The sequence below is a fragment of the Dermacentor andersoni genome, chromosome 9 (assembly GCF_023375885.2).
Source record: "Dermacentor andersoni chromosome 9, qqDerAnde1_hic_scaffold, whole genome shotgun sequence".
NCBI classification, from domain to species: domain Eukaryota; kingdom Metazoa; phylum Arthropoda; class Arachnida; order Ixodida; family Ixodidae; genus Dermacentor; species Dermacentor andersoni.
Window position 1 is genome coordinate 8,696,623 of NC_092822.1, and position 21,283 is coordinate 8,717,905.

A 21,283-nucleotide genomic window follows, 5' to 3' on the forward strand; every position below is an offset into this window, starting at 1 on the left:
GCCATTTTCATCGTTATTATTGCTTGCGAACACGAAAGAGATGAGTATATATGAATCGGAGGAGACAACTGACATGCAAGCGGAGCCATGCCCGCCCGTCTCTGAGGGTTGAAGAAAGGGAAGACGTAGTCCCCGTTATTCTTGGGAGCATCAACTCCCGGGCGCTGTCGTAGGGATGCTTGATCTGCCCGATTGGGGGGTTTACTCGATTAAACGCAGTTGCCTTGCTAACGCCTTTGTTTCGTTATTTTTCATTTTCTTTGACGTCTGCCCCCATCCTTCCGTTAATTTCAACATCACCGCACCTTATATTACATCTTGAAATAATGTCTAACTCTTAGCTAGGCCTATCATATTTTCCGCCATTGTCCAGAAAGGAATGAAATCAACAAATATACGAAAGATAATAAACGTGGGATAGGGGCACACTGCACACAACACGCAAACGAGGACTACATGCAAAAAGAACGAAAAAAGAAAACCCTAAGGGGAATTACGAAACATGGTATGCCAGTAAAACACTCGTCGTGCGAGGTTCTCGGGTGAGTTAACTTGCGCAAACGCACTCTGCAGGCATGCCTATAAACAAGGCCAGACAAGACCCGACGTCTATGACACAGTGCCTCGGCCACGGTGCGCCTTCTGTCAGGGATAAGTGACGCGCGCGCCTCGACGCAGGCAGCGGTGCTTGCAATTCGGACAGCTCCGAGTCCGGCCCACGGGTGCTGTCTGCGAAGCCGCGCGAGAGAAAGGATGGCCACAGCACGCTGACCAGACGGCGGGGAACCGCGCTTGCACTACGTTCAGTATTTCCAAGCGACATCGAGCACATCAGTCTCTCTCGAATTGCGAATATGCCAAAAGATGCGGCCCACAGTCAACATTTCGACAGGTAGTCTCGAGCCCTTTGCGCTTTGTCTTCGATGAAGACGACTCGTGGAATTACTGGCTGTGGCACCGTTGTCGTTCTTCCAGCATGAGTTCCATCTACCCGCATTTTATTTTTTTATTTTTTTTGTGTCCTGAAGAATGAGCACATTACGGCAAGTGTTCGAGATTGGTTGCCCAAAGGATGCACATCCTTAAGAGGGACCCTGTGTAGTTGACGGTGATTAGCTTCGACATTGAGTGGTTCATTAACGCGCGCTGTTACATCGGTACACAGGAACGCTTCCGCGTTCTGTCCTTGTTGCAACACAGACGGCGGGAGTCAAGCCCGAGACCTCGTGTTCGGCTGCAAGGGCGGCTTAGCAGCCACACGGCTATCGCGGCGGTCCACGCGTAGTTTCACCGAAATTTGCCGTTCACATTGCGCATCCCTCATAATGCGCGGACCGGTATAGATAGAGAAATGCCGCGAGCGAACTTCCAGACGTCGGCCGGCGCCTCGATGTGGGCGCGTGCCCTGTGGCCATCCCCCTCGTTGCGTGCTGAGCACTAAGCTCAGGCTGAATGTTCTCTGCGTCAGTATGTGGAGTCCAGGGCTCCGTTCTCAATGGGTGTGATATATAAGTGCTAATAAATGGTGGACGGTCGTTACACACATGTGGGTACCACCGCGTCCCGGTGACCCCGTCCTGTGGGCGACAAGCAAGTTCTTCAGATGTTTACCTGTAGAAATAAATGTGCCATACCCGCTCGCTTACCCTCCTCCCTGTGAAGCCCTTCGCCACTGATGCCGCCATAGAGCTTCGTGCAAACTTGCTAGAGGGAAGCGTGACGCTGCAGCTTTTCAACCACCGTGTGTGTAGCAACGCTGGGTATCGGGTTGGCTCGCGCTGTGCTACGGGTGCCAGTCCTAGTTTCTTTTCACTTCACTTATCCGGGTTCTTTTTATAGTCTGAAGGAATCAAGCCGCTGTCATAAAATTATATTGTGCGCCCGTTGACGCAACACTGTCACAGAGTTGTGAAATCACGGTACCGACTATTACTGTCCGAGGAGATTTTACAAGAAATAAACGTCAGCATAGATACTTCGCGGTGCTTCACAGCACGCATGCATGCTTTTAGTGAACAATTTTCTTGTTGGAAAAGTACAGCACAGAGCAATTTTTAGCGACGTGCTGCTGCGGCTTCATTGCCAGAAGGCGGCATCTACGCCGTCGTAGTCGCGTCGCGCGCCAATCCATCGGCCGAACCACACTCCCAATCATATCCGCACTGAGCGAATCTCTACCCACGTAGAAACTATAGCGCCACATTTCCCTCTAGGTCAAGCTTTAAAAATCTCTATGGCCGCTTTCCTTCGAAACAACGACGGTCGTCTCGATGATCCACTGCCAGGTTTGCCAGCCCAAGAGTCATTCGAGCCGGTTGTGTTGCTGTACTGGCTTTTGCAAATCCAAAAAGAACCAGCACCCTGCAAAACTGTGTGCGTTGACGAATGGTGGAGTAAAACAAAGAAGGCAATAAAGAATGTGGGCACCCAGACTGCGTCTTTATGCGCCCTGGCGAAAGCCCTTCTGGAGTGTAAGGCGATAGGGTGGCCGTGCTCGTGGCGTTTTATTTCTCCTTAGACTCATTCCGCGCGCATTCGGGGACGTCAGCACGGTTTCATATGTCTGCGCAGATGTAACCCCAAAACGAGGTCCTACAAAAAGTGAATTTCTGCCGCGCTCCTGCTTGCACGCAAAAATCAGTCCGAGTGACCTTCTTCATTCTGGGCTTTATATACAGGCCGCCAAGCAGCAAGGGGCCGTATTCTGTAACGGTTCGCTTTGGAACCGGTTCGCTCTCACGAACGCCATTGGCCGGCGCTTCGTTGTCGTCATCCCCGATGAGCGTTACTACAAATTTTGTTGTCGCCACACAGGTTGTCAATAATCTGGAAAGCGAACTCGTCGTCTGCTACGAGCGGAACCGCGGAAGCGTGGTTCGCTAGATGTTCGCGAGTGTAATCTAGACGGCTGCTAAGGCAACCGCGGCCGTTGGCTAGTCTCGCGCTGGCCGGCGCAACGAGATAGAAGCACCAATGGCCGCTCATTCGCTTTGTGGCTGGCTTAGAGGAAGGAAAAAGTTAGAAGGGAGCATCGCGCAACGCATTTGAAGCCAAACCTGTCGGCTCAACACGTGATCGCACGTCAAAGTTCGGTTGATTTCAGTGTTCCCGCTCGGCTGGCAGAGCCACAACAGGGCAGCCGAACAAGCGCGCACGGAATAAAAACTACTGGCATACCTATCTTAACGAAAAAGTCGCGCGCTTTTTCGTTAAGATGGAACAACACCAACTCGCCCAGCTCTCAGTTTTGATGGCACAGCTACTAGGAACCAAACGTCTCAGCAAATCTCGATTCTTGCTCCATGATCTCAATGCGAGGTCACATGTCGGGCCACCACTTAGCAAAGGAATGTCTTCACGAAGCGTTCGCTTGCCAAGGCGGGCTGAATGACGTAATGCTCACTGCTAACTTTTTCCTTCCTCCATGGTTGCTGGCGAGTTTTGGCGAAGGACCACGACGTGACGAGAGGCATCGGTACGACGCTTTCGACAGGAGCGAAGGAGAGTTCCGAAAACATTTTAGGCTCTCGGAAGACACAGTGCGATCTCGGGCCACAAAATTTAATGACGCTGACATTGCGACGAAAGTGCTGTGTCCGTTGCGTTCTTTCTTGTTTTTTTGCCCCCGGTTGTTTTCAGCAGTGCGCCTGGAATGAAGAAGCGATTGCGTTGTCGCAACCCTCAGTCAGTCGCGTCATTACCGCCGTCGCCAGGGCCAATACGGTTGAGGGAAAATAAAAAGTGTGGGTGAAATTTCTCTCCACGGTGCAGGAGAAAGCTGCAGTCAAGGAACGCTTCCTTGAATGCGGCACGATTCTCAAAGTTTCGGGATGTGTGGACGGAACTTTCATCGCAATCGTTCACCCTAAGAAGCTCAGCCCTGGAGAAAGGGCATCATATTAGAGCCGCAGTCTACACCCAGACAACGTCCTTAATTAATTTAATTTACTTATCGCATGACACACGACCTAGCGGCTAAAAAAGAAAACTCAAATAAAATTAAGACACCAGTGGCTGTCTGCGTCGCAAGCTCACATTTATTACTGGAAATAAAATGTGCAAGGGTTCTATGCAAACAATTAAAAAAAAAATCAAACTAGCAACGTCCTTCAGTTACTATATCGCCCATAAAGTACAAACAAAAATGATGACGTGACCTTCCGGCAGACCGCCGCTCGTTGATTGGTCTCCCTCACGCCGCCCCGTTCCACTTCTTCTCCGAGTGACGTAATCCTGACGTAACAATCAGAAAAGAACGGTGGCGACGTCGCCTAGCAAGTTCCCGCACCAGCTTGCCGTGGATACATGCGTTATTGTATAAATTGCATTATAAGAAAGCTGAAGAGTTAATATGGCAACTACTGAGCTACAGCGGCCTAAACACGAAATGCTGCTCTGAAATCCGTGACGTCACACTGACGTACCGGCGCTGGAGTTTCCGCGCGAAATGAAAAAAAAAAAAAAGATAAATGAAAATGTGACTATCTTTCCCTAATGAACAACATATTACCGCGAAATAAGATAACAGTACTGAAAGAATAATTTATCAGTAAAACTGCTTTAGTGTTTCTCTACTGCCCCTCTAATGTGCAAGCAGAAAACACCTTTAAAGCTGCCTCCTCCACGACGCTAGTCCGCATGTGGAGAAGCCCACTTTTGCAATGTTCTTTTTTGTTTGACGCACAACAGCCATAGCAAAATTAATGTGTGCATCGTCTAGGACGCTAGCATGACAACGGTAATGCACGTATTAAACGCATAAGTAATAAACAAATGCACACACGTCAAGTCCGAGCCTTGGCCCTATCGCTTCTGAGGTTGGCGCTAAGCCGATTCCACGGTTAGGTCATTAGGCTCGTGCCAGTATCAGAGGATCGAACACCTCGCGACGCAGAGTTCAGGCGCTAATTTAAAGATTAAATTCTGGTGTTTTAGGTGCAAAAACCACGATATGACTATGAGGCACGCCGTAGTGGGCGGACTCCGGATTAATTTTGACCACCTGAGGTTCTTTAACGTACACCCAATACAGGGCACACAGGCGTTTTTGTATTTCGCGCCCATCCAGATGCGGCTGCTGTGGCCTTTATTTGATCCCGCGTCCTTAGGCTTAGCAGCGCACACGGCGGGTACGCGCAGCATGCTGAACGCTAATGATGGCTATAACGTGATGTAGCTAGGTAGCAGTTCAGAACATCAGAAGTACTGACGATATTTCAAATGTAGAACATGGATATGTATGAAACAGACAAATATGAAGGTTGTCAGGTGTAAAAAAGAAAATCTCGGGCGTGCCAAGGTAATCTAAAGGTTCCCAAAGATGAGCCAAACACAGTAGGTTGTTGAAGGCATTTGAAGACAACACTATTGCAGCGGTCAGCGAGTTTTGAGAGGTTGCAAGGTTCATTGAGCATTAATGGTTGATCTTGACGTAATAGTTCTGCGGAAACACACAAGGTGGAGGGTAGTAATTAATTAAGGGAAAGTCAGACATCCACCCCTTCGTAGCAATTGGTACGAAGGAAACCAATACGGATTCCTTGAAGGAAAAAAAAAAAAAAACGGGTGGATGTCTGATTTTCCCTTAATGGTTGATCTATGTGATCACGGCTGAGGGATTCACTGCGGCCATTCACTCATGATCCTGGCTGACACGAATGTGATCACGCTTCTTGTACATGCCAACGCTGCCTGCCAGCATATGGATTTCTTCAGTTGTGCTGACCAAGACGGAAAACACGTGCAAGGGTTTCTTTCACGCCATAATTTTGCTACCTGTAAGTAGGTGTCGGCCAACCAGAAAGTACAAGATGTGCGAAACCACCATCATTATAAGGTACAGCTGCGATTGATGCAAGAACAGCTCGCATACTTTGCCAAATCACTAGGCTCGGCAGCTGCATGTCAACTGTATGCCTGACCGCTGCAATAACACTACTAATTCACCTTCATCCAGTACAAGAACCGTCACAGCCTCCGCCATGGAGCACCGTGAAGCAGCGCATATCTTGAGCATTGCAGACAGGGTGGATATTGCAAAGTCATTTGTCAAGTTGATTGTTTCCTGATGTTGTGGAGCTGTTTAGGTCAAGGAGGGATTAATGGAAGATCCACACCATTCCCTGCAGGCTCCCTGCATGGACAGAAACTTCGCCAGAAGTTTGGCATGCACCTAGAGACATGCTTTCAGGAAGCCATCCTGGGTAAAAGTGTTTAGTACTAGTAAGGCCTCTTCCTGGTATGAATGTGGCTCATCGCAATGTCACAAATCTAATGAAAAGTAGTAGGGAGCAGTATGCTGCTGGTTAGGCATGGTACCACATCGAAAGTTCCCCTGAAGCCATCAACTCAGTCACAGAGGGACAGGCAGTGCAGGGATTCCATGCCACTAGGGGTCCAAAAATTACAAAGCTCCACAGAGACATTGCGGTGCATATGTATATGGACAAGGAGGTAGAACACTTCGCCAGTTTTGAGGCCTGCTGGCAAGGCCTTTGGGGTCATGGCTTTCCCATAACATGCCACAAGATTTTGAAAGGCAGGCATTTTTGCATAGCTACTCAGTTTTATTGTAGCTGCTGTGGCAGAGACAATCTGACATCGTACTCAGCAGCAGAACACTGCAGGCACTGAGGTAGTCCGGAGGGTAGAACAAAACTTTCGACTGTACATACTTGCACCACATTAACAGCACCCTGCAACACTTTTCAACATAGATGCACAAAAGTGCTAAGTAGTGTAGTGAACATCCAAGGCCAATACATATTATTCCAGTACTCGCTGCAGGGAGCCAACATTATCGTTCCCAGCCTGCTCTCTACTTTGACTCTCTGCTGTTCCACACACATAACTGCACAGTGACACCAGCCAGAAGCATGGACAGCTAAATTTCATTATTGATATGGCAGTGGCACCATCTGGTGGAGAACTATACCAATTCCACGAAACTAACATTTTCTGCAACACACTACAAGGTTTTGAGATTATGCCAACACAAAAGTTCTGCCCGACATGTGGACACGGTAGCACTGCTTCAAGCAAATTTCAAATGACATGAAGACAGTGAGGGTGTGGCAGCAGCAGCAGCAGCAGCATATGAGTGCCTATAACTCTGTTCACACCAGTCAAAAACCTTTTTTTGCAAAGGTAACAGAGAAATCGTTTTACTCGACATGTGCTGAACTGCATTTGATGAGGTTTGTTGCATTTAAACAAAAAATTTCAACTACAGTCGCTGCTGGAAGCGAATTTTCTATTTAGGTCATCATTCTTGTTCCTTTACAAAGATTGCTGAAAATAGAAAAATTAAGGAAAAATAAGGAAGTACCATATTTTAGCCTTTGTAACTCAGTAATAAATGACAATATCCATTGTGGAAAACTGCCCCTATTTAAATATTTAAAGCGGACAAACTTGATGTGTTATACACCACTCTCAAATAAACCTCTAATTTGTGAGTGAAACCCTTGTAATATTGTCAGGGTGTCTAATAAGTCAACATTTCCAAATTCTCTGAGTGACACAGAACTTTGTTTTATGTCAAGGGCTGACACCATGTTGCCCGATGCTGTCACTCTCTAGTAAGTTAACAAAATTTGTTGCTGAGCTAGTTGGTTCATGTTTAACAACTGAATACTGGTAAGCGCAATTCAAAGATGGGACAGAAGATAGACGCAGAAGCACAGGACAAGCACTAACTCGCAACTAAATTTTATTCTGAAGGTTTCGCCTACTTATATACACAGCAGACCAGGATTGCACAAGCGCACTGCCCATCAAGCCAACCAATGCATCATATCAAGACGCATATTAATTACAGCATCATTCCTAAAAACTGTTTTTCTTTGCTATGCAAAACAACTAACATATTGCTAATACAGGCACTTTTTTTATTCTTTTTATCGTAGTAAGGTGATAAAACGAGAGATTGCAATACAATGTCTTGAGTTGGTGCTGGCAAAGTCTTGTGCTCACTTGGCTTAGGATAACTTCAATTGCCAGGTTGAGGGCCTACAGGCAGCTTGCATCCTCCATTTGATTTTGACAGCTGGGTCCGAGACCCTCCTTCAGAAACTGAAGTGTAGAAAAATGCCTCTGGGCAGGTTATACGAACAAGAAAGCTAGAAGTGGTGCCCTACGTTCACAGGGTTACGCACAACCTGAAGAATGTGGCAAAAAGGTACGATGTGACTGTTGTGTTTTCTGCACCACAAAAACTTGCTGGGTTGTGCCCACGCATTTCAGGACCTCCGAGGAAACCTGCTTGTGGAAATAAGCATACCATGCCATACGTCACATGCGTCGTTGGCGTTGTGTACGAAATCCTGCTTAAGTGCGGAAAGGTATATATCGGACAAACCGGCCAATGCGTCAACAATCGAGCACAAGAACATGAGTGCTCTGTAGCTAATACAGCTTCTTTTCATTTTCCTATGCATTATAGGCCCTGTCCCTGTGAGCCAATTCTTTCCGGTATTCGAATTCTAGGCAGAAGTGGCAATACTTTGTCCAGAGATCATGGAGGCACATCATATTAGGAAGAAAAAAGTGCCTGTATTAGCGATACGTCAGTTGTTTTGCGTAGCAAAGAAAAACAGTTTTTAGAAATGATGCTGTAAACTACACGCTTCTTGATATTATGCATTGGTTGGCTTGATGGGCAGTGCACTTGCGCGATCCTGGTCTGCTGTGTACACAAGTAGGCAAAGTCTTCAGAACAAAATTTGGTTGAGAGTTAGTGCTTGCCCTGTGCTTCTGTGTCTATCTTCTGTCCCGTATTAGAATTGTGCTTACCAGTATTCAGTTGTTAAACTCTCTAGTAAGCATGTTAAAAAATAAAAAAAAAAACGGCTTAATCCACTTTGAATAATAAGAAGTAGTGTTTATTTTATTCAAAAAGAAAACAGAAGGGAGGGATTAGTAAAATGCACAGCAAATAAAATATTCTTGAAAAAAAAAGAATTGTAACACCCATTGCCAATCGAGTCGAACATTTTCAAATACGAATAAAAAGAGTAGCATACAAAAGTAAATATTTTCGAATGTGAGCTATTTCTATGAACTGATAGGAAGCTCATTGGTATGAGGCCCGAACTTGGTCACAAGTGAGATTCGCTATCAACAGCTGGAAAGTTAACCTCAGATGTCCTGACATACCCTCAGCCTGTGCACAACGCTTCAATGTTGCGTTTCACTGCCTTAAAGCGTTTATTTTGTTTAGATGAGGGACACCTGAATCTCGGCGTCAGCCAACACTGTTTTTTGAGCTCAAGCTCCTTCAAAAAAGCGGCAGCACACTTCCTTTACCGTTCATTCCTCAGTGCATAGGTCCTTTTCTGTTCTCGTCCTGCTTCCTTCGTGCGTTCACCCCACAGACCGTTTGAAGCATCCTTTTGGTCAGCCGTACAGTAAATGTCCGATATTTCGGACACCATAGAGGTCGCGAAGGTGTCCGAAAAAAATGAATGCATGTCCTTTACTGTTTTTAAGGGCTCACATTGCCATAGGCACGTCCGAAAAAGCTTTGAAGGCCTGCCAGTACACTTATTGCGCATATCGGTGTTTGTACTGTGACAGGAGACGGCGGGTGCACGCGTGTATAATTAAGGAATACACAGTGTGTCCCGTGACAACTGCCCCTTCCCACACTTAAGCTTTACCGCAATACTTTGCGTATGCTTCACCTCGTAACACTGCTATATAAAGGCGAAGCTTATTTTAGGAAACCGGCATAATGCAACGCGCCGTGCTTTTCGAGCTTCGAAGCCACTGGTGAGGATTACAAAGGCTGAGTCGGCGCCATTGCTAACAGCGGTGAATTGGTAACTGTAGTGAACGTCGAAGAATGTACGCCTAGCGTTGCTGCGGTGGTGGCTACGGCTGCCAGCGGATCTGCATGCGAGAGCGCCGGTTCGAGGCGGCGAGAAAATCAAAATGGCGGCGGTGGTGGATTTGATTAATGCCGTTTCGGACCTGCAATCAAGGCAAAAAGTCCGGAAAGTCGGACTGCGAAGACTTCTTGCGTCCGAAACACTGAATCTACGGGGTAGGAAGTGGTGCCCCAAAAGCCGTCCGAATTATCGGGCATGTCCCGAAAATCGCACGTCAGGAAAATCGGTCGTTGGCTGTAGACTGGCGACTCCTCCAGCCGACGACACGGTGTCAAAGACGAGTCATTACGATTCCTCACTGCTACTCGCGCCAGCATTAGCGCGACTTTCGTTCCCTTTCAATAAAATTACAGCTTATTTTCTCTGGTAGAAGCGAAAATTCCCCGAGTTTTCCTTAAGTATGTCAAGACTATTCAAAATCCTTGAGGATTCCCGGTTTTCCCGATTGGTAGACACCCTGATAGTAACAATCTCACGCAAGCGGTAAACTCAAATGCCAATTTTATTTGTGTAGTTTACAGAACTGTGACGTCTGTTCTTGGTGTGAAGCTACAGATTTGTAAACACTCAATTTTTTTATGTTACAAATTCTCGGCAATTTCTGTAAGAAGTAAATGCCCTCAATCAAAATTCTGCTTCCTGCAGTTTCTAGATTTTCACTTTCTTGCAAATGCAATGCATTTCATTCAAATCAGTCGAGTGGTTGTCTCATGAGACCGTTTCTGCATTTTACATGTATTATTTGAATAGAGAAATCGGAGTTGGCCTTGAGCTTAAGCTTCCTCTTAATACCAGACACACTCAGCACCTTCTATATGAGGTGGTGTAGAGGGCAGTGCAAGAAGGAGAGAGATTTAAACACCTTGTAAGGAAGTTGTCACACTGTTTTTTATTACTGTATCATCATGTTGGCTCGCTGCTGCTGCTGCACCTTGTGGTCGGCGGGGTTAGCAGCACTCTCATAGCTGCACAACACCACGCCCTGCCTCTGAGCCTGCACGCAGAACAGGGATGGCATTACGCATGCCTCCAGTATGTTCAGGTGCCACGAGTGCACTCGCAAGCTGGCACTCGCATCACATGGAAACAATTGCTACTGTGCCATCTCAGGTAAGCTGTTGCATGTTTGAAAGCGAATTAACTGGTCCAAGTTTACATGGCTTTAAATGAATGCACAATACTACAGAGGCTAGAAGGTTTTCCTAGTGTCGTGAACTGCTGCAGTTTCAAGGGGCCCCTGTGAAACCAGTTTGGATGCACTGCGTAGGTGGCGCTGCAGCTACCAGGCGAGCAGCTTTGGCCGCGCTATTCTAGCCACGCCGTTCGCCCAGCCAGTTGGCAAGTGTGCGCGGGTTGGGATTTGTGCGTGATTTGTATGTGGCTCTCGATGCCTCGTTGCGTTAAAAAAAAGTGACGTTCTGTGCAGCACGTGTGATAATGCCGACAAAAAAGGTCGCACGTGCTTCGTGCCGCTCTGCAAATGTGGCTACAAGTCGTCAAAAGAAAAAGTGTCGTCGTTCCGCGCACCGTCCGACCCTCATCGGTTGCAAGAATGGGCTCAAAACATAAAGCGAGATGACAAAGCTCTCGACGAAACCTGTGTCGTGTGCTCAAGGCATTTCGACGAACGCTACATTCAAAGGACGTTCAGGCACGTCATAAACGGGAAGGTTGTAGAACTTGATCGCGAGCTGCCAGCGCTCACCGATGATGCCGTTCAGACAATATTTCCTGATGCTCCATCCTACATGACGAGGCCTGTTCTGCAGAAAAGGAAGGAAAGGAACCTAGTGGACAGCTGTCTGCCACCATCAAAGCGCACGGCATCAGGTAACTGAATCAACAACGACCCTGCAGATGTCAGTGATGAAGGGTGCACATTAGAACTGCCATCGCACGCACCGCATCCGTTTCGTGACATTGTCCCGCTGTCATCATCTTGTTGCAGAATTGTTTTGTTGAACGATCCTGCCGCTCTGTGCTTCGGGTGGCACATAAGGTTGGAATCAAGTGACGTACACGTGATCAAGCATGTAACGTTCTCGGCTTGCGCCGAAGCAGCTAGGTGCATCTGCACATTGCATTGCAGAAGCATCAAAGTTGAAGAATTTCATGTGCAGTGTCAAGAGGACGTCGTCGCAGCGTTGATGAAGGCAGATAAATTGCTACTTTGTCTCGGCTACTTTGTCTCGGCTGTGAGACTGAGCCTCTCTCACCTGGCCAACATACACAGCATGGAAAAGCGTACTTGTCGAAAACCTGCACTGTGACGGCGTCCGATGGCAATACTTGTCTACGATGCAAATACTCAAGAAAGCTCATCTTGAACCAGTTCAGCAGGCAGCATAACAAGCGACTAGCGACTTTGAAACAAATAAATGCAAGGAAGCGAAAATCCCTTGACATATTCCGGGCCAAAAAAAAGAACTGTCTAAGATCAACAAGACCGTCAAAGACCTCCGGGCACTCACGCAGTCCATCCCAACTAGTGTGCTGGAGGAGAAAATCGGAGGCCTTCGTCCAAAGCAGCGCCATGCTGTGAAGGCATGTTTCGAGGCAGCTTCCAGAAAGTCAACCCGGGGCATGCGGTTCGATCAGCTGTGGGTGTTAGAATGTATCCTCATGCGGATGAGGAGCCCGCAGCTCCTCATCCGCATTTGCAAAGGGACAACGTCAGAAACATTGAACTGACAGAGCAGTTTGTAAAACTAATGAAAAGACTAATTTTTATAATGTCGTCTAGAATCCCATCAAAAGGCCTTCGTGCTGATTCAAGAAGTGCACAGTTTTTCAATGAGTTCATTGTTTTTCTCAAAGAATGGGAGGAATATACTGCACAGCATGGTGGCGGCTTTTTAAGTGCAGAACTGCCCTTGAGCTGCGTGTAATGCTGCAAAGCACACCGTCGCTTGTAAAATACCTGACCACGTCCTTGCAATACAAGTACTTGTTGACCGCAAACCTAAGCCAAAACAGGATGGAGAATGTATTTGGGATTGCGCCCCAGTACTTCAGTTGCAATGATCGTCCAACTGTGGGGCAGTTTTTGATAATTGTCAACAACCTGGCTTTCTACAGCCTCGCAAAGCCTCCAAAAGGAGCAAACGTACCTGCAGAAGTAGTTACTGTCCTCTTGCAACCGTCTGTCCTCTTGCAACCAGCGGGCAGTAGCGCCATCTGCCTTGCGCACAAGTTATTTCAGTTGCGCTGGCCCGGTCGCGACGCTAGGAAAACATTCTAGCCTCTATAAAAATACTGGTTCTCCAGTACAGTGTTGGTGAATGCTCACACAGCATCGGTATTTGTGACTCTGCTATGAATTCAAACTGTTGTCATTGCAAAACAGAGCTCTGCATGCCCATGGACGTACCACCATGAAAGATATTGCAGCCATGTGCAAGATTAATATGGATTTTTCAGTAGGGTCTGGCCTGGAGCCTGCCACTAATGCCTTAATTGTTTTTTTCCTTAGTACCATCGTCATGTGCACTTCCCTTTTGTGTTTGTGACAGCCAGCAAACACGGCCTCTGCTGTTTCTAAAGTGCTTGGCCAAAAATTTTGCTTGAATTACAAAAAGCAGACAGCCAACATTTTTTTCAGAGTGCAGTATACTCTTCTGCAGAGAAGCCACAAGGAACAACAGTATATGGTATTACAAGGTACAGGCACTTCCACTGAACTATAGAGTGGAGTTCACTAAAAAGCGATGCTATGTTTGACAATGCGACTGTAATAGCTGTATATGGCTAAAACTTTCAAATACAATTTCCTGATTATTCCTCCACCACAGTCCTGTCAGTGCAATGTTGACCTGACCAGAATATTTACATAATATGTTTTCCTGGGCACATGAGGAACATACTTATTGGGCCCTACTTTATACTGTTGTATGTCAGTTGACATTACACACCTTCAATATGTGATGTGGAAAATGAAAGTTCACGGTTACAACCAGTAATGCCTACAAGTGGTGGAATTATAAGCGGTGCGCACCATACTGCTTAGAACATGAAATGATGAAGAGTGCAAAGTACAGGAAGCAGTTCTGCAACAGGTTCCAGGCGCAGACCTACCTCTGTGTACTCTCCGTGCAGGCCGATGTAGTAGACCCGTGTCGTGTCACTCCCAAAGTTGCTCGGGAAGTGCAGCGACAGATGGTGCACGCTGGAGAACTTTACAGCCCTGCACGACCCCCAACCCTGGTTGGCTTCTGCAAAGGCTTGCCAGCACAGTCTGGCTTAGTCTACATTCCTCTGTGTAGGCAGTGTTGTAGATGGGCAACCAACCACAAGAGAAGTGGGAAAGTGTCAAACCTGACAGGGTACTCCAAGCTGCCACTGGCATCAGGTTGCAGCTCGAACTCCTGCTCGGGCATCGCGCGCGCATCATCGAAGGTCATTTGCGGCCGGTTCTTGAACCTGAAAGGGACTCAGTTTTTTTTGATGGAGCAGAACAATGTGTGGATGTGCTATCTGGCCAATCCATTACTATTCTTTTAAACCCCATTCAGAAAAACATGGTACGTAGACGGACAAGCTCTTCTGTGTGTCCTGCCATCCTGCATTCTGTGCATTGGCTAATATGCTTAAAAAATAATCAGTTTGTTGACAAAGAAGCGGCAAAATATACGAGAACTTACTTGCATGAACTCGTTCCTATGGCATGCACATGATTAGTGATATTTTACTGTGTAACATGAGAAATCATTGTGTGTAACTACTGAAGTGCTCTCAATCACAGGCACGCTCATTGTTTGTGATCAGTGCAAGAGGAAGAACAAATACTATTTGAGACATTTCTTTGCACTGTCTCAGTTTCTTTTGCTTGACTATGACATTACAGAGTAGATTTAACATTAAGGTCACAAAAAGTGGTGAACAATGAAGACGACAGATAAATTTTACAATACCACAGTTTATGAAACATAACATGCTGAACAGGCTCCTGATGATTATTAAAAGAAACGAAGTGGAATTACGCTTATAAGTGCACAGCTTAGACGTGGGCTCAGACTGATACTACAGTGCAACAATAAATTGGTTAGAATGGTGAAATATTCTGTCAGGACTCTAGGTGTTTCTCTTTCTTGAATTCTGCGCTCACTGGTAGGCCAGAGTGGTGTCATCAATCAAGCATTCTTGTGTATTTTTGCTGTTTTATTGTGAGAACAATTATATGAACACATCAGGTAAATTTTCCCCATTAGCATCGCTGTCACTGTACGGTTCTGTAAAAAGTCAAAGTGTAATAAGGTCCTATCGCGCCCTGCACATTGTGCACAGTGGGTGCAAGGGGAAGCATGCAAGGGTGAGCCGATAGGGACCGTGGCTTGATGCGCACCCAGTTTCGGAAGTCAAGTGCTAAAAGGCGGGGGGGGGGGGGGGGGGGGGGAACGGGGGGAAGTGAGCACGTGTCTTCTTTACTAGCCCGGCCGCCTGCCGCCTGCACACTATATTGGAGGTAACCTCCGGCGGGGGCAAAAGTAGAGCAATCCGAGAAGGCTGGTGGCTGCTTGTGTGCTGTCTTCGTGCATGCCTAGTACTGGAGGTCGCATAACCTTACATTTTGGAGACGCGTTGAAGGGAGAGGCAACATAAGTGTTTGCTCCCATCTGATTGCGCTTTTTATCATGCCAGCATTGTGACAACAAGTGACCGCAGTCACTGAGTGAGATATCATGTTTGCTTGTGCACATAACACCATGCTTGCTACCCGAATTAGTAAGCAAATGTTTACTGCAATTTATATGGTCGATAAGGCTATGAAACTAGCTTTGTGCAGTTATGTATTACTTTGGTATCACTATCCATGCTACACCTTTTGGGTGAAACTGAATTTATTGTGCAGGAAAAGTGAGTCAAATTTGCTATGTTTGTTTATTAGTTCCTTTAGAATTCCAAGTCATTGTGGTTTGTTGGTAAACAATTAACCACCACCACACAGACACTGTCAAAATCAGTGATGTTGCCCATCTTTCCTTCTTACATGCTTTCCGGCTTATGAAGCTTCCGCTTGTGGAATGACTGACCATTTACATATTCTGTAAGGCTAGTTTACCAGTCCAGCTTAGCAATACTATTTAATTCACATTTAAAAACAGCTGTATAACACAGTGTGCACGCAAACACCCCACCTTCCATCATGTGTCTGCATTTTTTCCAACATCTACTTGCTTGCTTTCATGCACAGCTCAGTCGTCTAGCGGTTGAGCTTGCCGAACATTGAAGAGTGAAAGAGGTTAAAAATCTCATGTGACATTCACGAATGTTACCAAATATAATACGCAATTCCTCTCAAGCTGGAAGCAGGACCCAGCTGGGAGTCTCGTAAAAAATCTAGTTGCTTGCTTGTTTTTGCTCAAAAACGCTGTAACACGCATGGACACTGCAGGGCATGCGTCAGCCATTGACTGCTCATTCAACTTTTCAAATCACAACAGGTTGCAATGTCACCTACTGGGCAGTAGATGCATAGCACTGTTTTACTCACATGCGAACTTTAGAAGGGTGCATGCCAGCATCGCCTCCTACCACCAGGATGGACTTGAGCTTGACATTACCGGTGAAGCTGCAAGACACACACAGAGGAGCAAGATGGTGGCAGGCCTGTCTGCCTCACTCTACAATGGTACGCACGGAATGTTGAAGAGCAGCTCCTCGTCTGCATCACTTTCCACGTACTGCAAACGGGCAAGTGTGAAAACATGGTTGTGGGTCACATGATTTGCACTTTAGCCAGTCAGTAGATGACAGCCTGAGAAATTCAGCACAGAACACAATCAGGCATATTTAACACTGTTGCGTAAAGCAGCTAAGAGACAGGACTTAAAGGACTTAAGTGAGGAAAACAAGGCATGATACCTGAGCACTCAGGTGCCATGTGTTGTTTTTCTTGCTTAAGTCCTGTCCCTTCATTGCTTTGCACAAGTGTTAATTATGTCGAACCAACTAGCCCCCTGCGAAATTTTACAATCACATTATAGAAGGAACACACACAACACACTGCTGTAGTGTGTCTACCCTTTGCCATTCCAATTTGTCATGCCTAGGTGTTCATACCAAGCATCTTGCTACATGTACAGTGTAGCTTCTGCAGCTGTCCCACACAGCAGCGCAATGGGACACTGGCGGCTGCCAGACACGAACTACACTGAAGGCTCGTTTTGATGAAATAGTCACATAAAAAAGTGGTCACTAATTTATTTTTGAAAGCTATACAGCTATAAGGCATGTGAAAAGATAAGACATGTTACCATTTATTACAAATCACACACAAAGAAGAAAAAAAGACTGACAAGTACCATGTGCTTGTTTATGCTAGGCCTGAAACATGCAAGTTTCAAAAATCGGTGTCGCGGTACTATTCAGGCAAGTGAAGCACGTAATGAAACCAGATTTCCTATTTTAGGTTGGATGATCAACACATCCTTCCTTCTATTTCTATTTCATCAAACGCACTTCATTTTCTAATGTAAACATTTCTTTCTCTCTTGAGCCCACCTCATCCACATCTTTCCAACTGCATTACATCTCCTTTAGTGCTGCATGAAGTGCAGGATTTGTGGCTGGATTTACTTTGGAGTAGGGTAGCATAGGTGTGCAGTGGTAGTTTTGTGATCCTTAAGTCATTAGGCAGAGATTTCAAATGGTCTCTCCAACTGAAATTTTCGATTAAGGCATTTCTGTGTAATGCATCAGATAATAACTACTTAAATGTGGACATACTTATACACAGCTCAGAAAATTTCTAACCTACAATTTAATATTGTATATCATACAAATCTGTTATAAATTTTGTGCAGCAGAAACTAGAGAGGTTCTTTAGAGTTGGCTTCATGCTCCTCATGGGTTTTCGTTGCAGAAAGGTCAGGCAACCACTTATGCCATATGCAGCAATAAACAAAACAGACTAGTTATGTATGAGAGACTAGCAAGCAAGTCTGTGAAGGAATGTAAATAGCTCTGGATCGAGCTGTTGAATTTCCAGTAAAATATTGAGCTTTTCAGTACATACAGTAACAAAACATACAAAAATCTTGCATGTGTACCATCATACAGGTGTAACACACAGAAAAATTCAACATATTTGTTTACTGTGTAAAGATAGCAACCCTCTCCATTACTGCTTGAGGTAGCATCTCCAATAAATCCTAACAGCAAACTGTCTTCTTTTTTTTTTTGTACGCAGTAGACATGACTGTTCCTCATGCAGTTAATATGACTTTTGCACTTTCCACCCACTCAGAAACTAACACTTACTTGTTTAACATAATTTCCACATTATGAAACTTTCTAGACTGGAAGATTCCCTTTAGTTTATTTTTTTACCTGCTTTGACTTGAGGGATGAATCTTTTTTACTTCAGATCCAATATTATGTATGACCTAGTATTATTTTAAGCTAAAAAATGTTGCCGTGTGGGTTTTACTGTTTCATCACAATTTTACCCTCTATTTGCAAGATTCAAGCGCATTTCTGCTGTCTGTAATCTAGTGCTTCTATGCCTAAGTCCAGGATTATGGAAGTGCCGGGAATGTTGCCAGACATACACGCCGTTAACTTCCCCAAAATAAAGTAAAAGCTGCATTTGACACCGCTCGATTTAGAACACATGTTTTGGCGCTGCTTGGCGTTGGCCGGTGATGGTTCTCAAGGAGAACAGTGGCGGCGGCGGATGCTGCACAGTGAAATGCTAGCGGACCAACTCAGGGCTGTCCAGAGGGCCCGTGTGAGGCAGAGGGGCTCGGCCTCTCTGTCCCGACGTGGGAGCAGCCCGCATCAGTCCAAAACTGATCCCTCAGGACCTAAATAAAGTTCTTCATACCATACCGGAAGTAGTTGCACATTCCTGCTGATGTGTGCAAATGACATCCAAGTTTCTGGTAGGATTATAATTTGGTTGCGTTGCACGCACGGCGTGTTTAAAGCTAACTCTTCCTGGTTTCTGTCGTTTGGAGACGATGAACTTAATTAAATGTCGGCAGTAACAGAAACGCAACAAAGTAGCTCTTGTGTTCAACTGACTGCGTTTAACGCTTGCGTGAAAAGTCGCAGGAAAAGGCACGGGATAGGATTTCTCATCATTTGGGTGGCTCAGAAAACGGAGGCCGCCTGAAACAGGTCAACTTCCACGACGTGCTCGAACTTTCTCAAGATTCGGTGGAGTTGCGTCGCAATGACCTCATACTGCGGGGTACCGGCAGAGTGGGGAAAATAATACAAGGTACGTCGACAGCATACCGACATTCTTCGAAGTGGCAAAGGCCTCCGAGACTTCAGCGTACGTCAGTAAACGTCACAGTGTACAATACGTATCTACCTAAAATGCCACCGAATTATACCTCTGATTCACAATGTTTTACCAACTTCGATTCTCTCGCGATTCTCTGCTCCTGTTCAACTGCTTGTCCTGTAGGAGTTTCAGGGACGCTATGCAGCAGTCAGTGCTTGAGGCTCCCGCGAGGGGCTGGATCTCTGCCAGCATGCTGTGACAGGAACCGAGGTTCATAGTAAAAGGGACCGCGTAAGAGCGCGACAAAAACGTGCAACAACGACCCATTAATGACATAAGGCGGCGTTAGATTACAGAGGGCAGTTACTCGCCTTCTCGCGATCCAGTCTCTTCTCCCAGGGCTTGAAGACCAACTTGCCGGACCCTTCCTTCACTTCGTTAAGGCACTGCACGTTGTCAAGGTCTATTTTGGAGTACAGCGAGTACTGCAAACCCGTCTCGGGCCCCTGCGAGGAGGCTCCACCGTGGCCTCCGCATGGATCGCCGCCGTCATCATGATGGTGGTGGTGGTGCGCCATTGAGGCTGTTGATATTCCTATTTGTGCAACAGACGGTACTACCACAATCAATGCGATTGCGACGAGTTTCCTTCCTAAAATATGCCAACAACACAAACTTGCGAACGTAGTTCAGCTTGTACTCGACCGCGATCAGCTGTCGGCTTGTGATCGGACTCGCTTTGGCTCGTTCGTTGCTTGACACCACGCTACCGTAACAGATGCCTGCTGCATAAAGGCATGAGCTGAAACGTGGCTGAGACGCTGGTTCCGGCCCGTCTCCCCTTTTTTCCTCTCCACCAGGGTCGGCTGCGAGCGATAGTTGCGGCAGCTGCTTCAAACTTGAATCACGTTTCCCTGCCTCCGAGATATTAACGGCGTCTGATGCGATCCCGGAGGCAGGACACTCAGTATGTCGTCAAGCCATTGGTCGAGCCCACGCTAGCCTAGTAATCGTCGCTTCCTCCGCAACAGGAAGTAGGGTCGGCAGCGAGTGCCGTCTGGTGCCGTCTCTCCGCGACTACCCTGAACAATGCCTCCTTTACTAGATGCCAGCCGCGTTGTCCATAAACTCGGTTTCTGGCCCTCTCTCTTTTCTCTCCTCCGCGAAAAGGCAACGAGCGCCGCTTGTGGCGGACGTCTGCAACCTAGATCACGTGCTGTGGCCTCTGAGATTACCATGGCATCTGTTGCCATCTCGGAGGCCCGCGATAACGCTCGCTAACAGACGCCCGCGCATATAAAGCGCCGGCGGAGCATTCAGCCTCCGCTGCCACATCCGCCGGAAGTTGAAAAGGCAACGAGCGCCGCCTCACGGAATTTATGCTGAACTACCTTCAACTAAGCACGGCCGCCTCGATCACGCGCGCACGGCGGGGCTTGCAAGCCCCGTGCGGGAACCGCCGCCGCAATGGGAAAGCGAGCAACGCGGCTGGCATCTAGTAAAGGAGGCATTGCCCTGAACTACAGAACCTCCGCTACCATTGAGTTTCTCACTACTCTATGCTCCGCTCCAACTAACGTCGCGGACGAGACCACAGAATAAAGACGCGAGTAAGAACGGGCGTGAGAGAGAAAATCTGGGGCTTTTACCATATGACTCTTTATTGTATGACCACTCTGCCTAGGCACTACGGAGGAGGTTTCTTAGCACGTGTTGTATGCATGTGTGCACTAGACCAGTGCCTCCTCTAGAGGAGGAACTGCCTAGACATGCCGGCATTTGCGGAGTGCGGTCTCCGCCGCTGGCTGCCCGCGCGATGAGCTAGTGGGCACGGACGCCCCATTTGGTGATCGCTGTGTCTGAAGGGGCAAGGTTCCGACTGACGTTGTACAAGTCGTTCGTCGCTTATCCGCCGCGACGATAGATTTGATTTTTTACAAGCACTGCTCCAGGAGGGCACGTGTAACCGGCAAACGGAGGCCTCAGGAGAACACCTGAGGTTATAAGAAAGCAGGCGGCGCAGGTTCTCTAGGGCACCCAAGGGTAGCGGAGGGGATCAAAGCTGGAAGCACGGCGGCCCGTGGGTTGGGGCCGAGGAGGCCGAAGCGCATGCCAGGGGGTGTTCGCATAAAAGATTGGCTGTCCGCACTCTACACCCTTG

The 21,283-nt window shown here is 47.0% G+C and overlaps 1 protein-coding gene across 2 annotated transcripts; it reads right to left on the reverse strand.

The window, feature by feature from the left end:
• Positions 1-10,753: 10,753 nt before the first annotated feature.
• On the reverse strand, positions 10,754-20,066 carry LOC126526980 (PITH domain-containing protein CG6153). Of its 2 annotated transcripts, XM_050174686.3 has the most exons (6): positions 19,494-19,935; positions 16,527-16,570; positions 16,381-16,458; positions 14,205-14,309; positions 13,965-14,073; positions 10,754-10,884 (listed from the first exon to the last, which is right to left on the reverse strand). In XM_050174686.3, exons 1-6 carry the CDS (start codon positions 19,698-19,700, stop codon positions 10,783-10,785), a joined length of 645 nt encoding a protein of 214 aa, XP_050030643.1. In that variant the 5' UTR covers positions 19,701-19,935; the 3' UTR covers positions 10,754-10,782. The 2 variants fall into 2 exon arrangements, with proteins under 2 accessions (XP_050030643.1, XP_050030644.1); XM_050174687.3 differs by lacking the exon at positions 13,965-14,073 and having other exon boundaries at positions 19,494-20,066.
• Between the last annotated feature and the right edge of the window lie 1,217 nt (positions 20,067-21,283).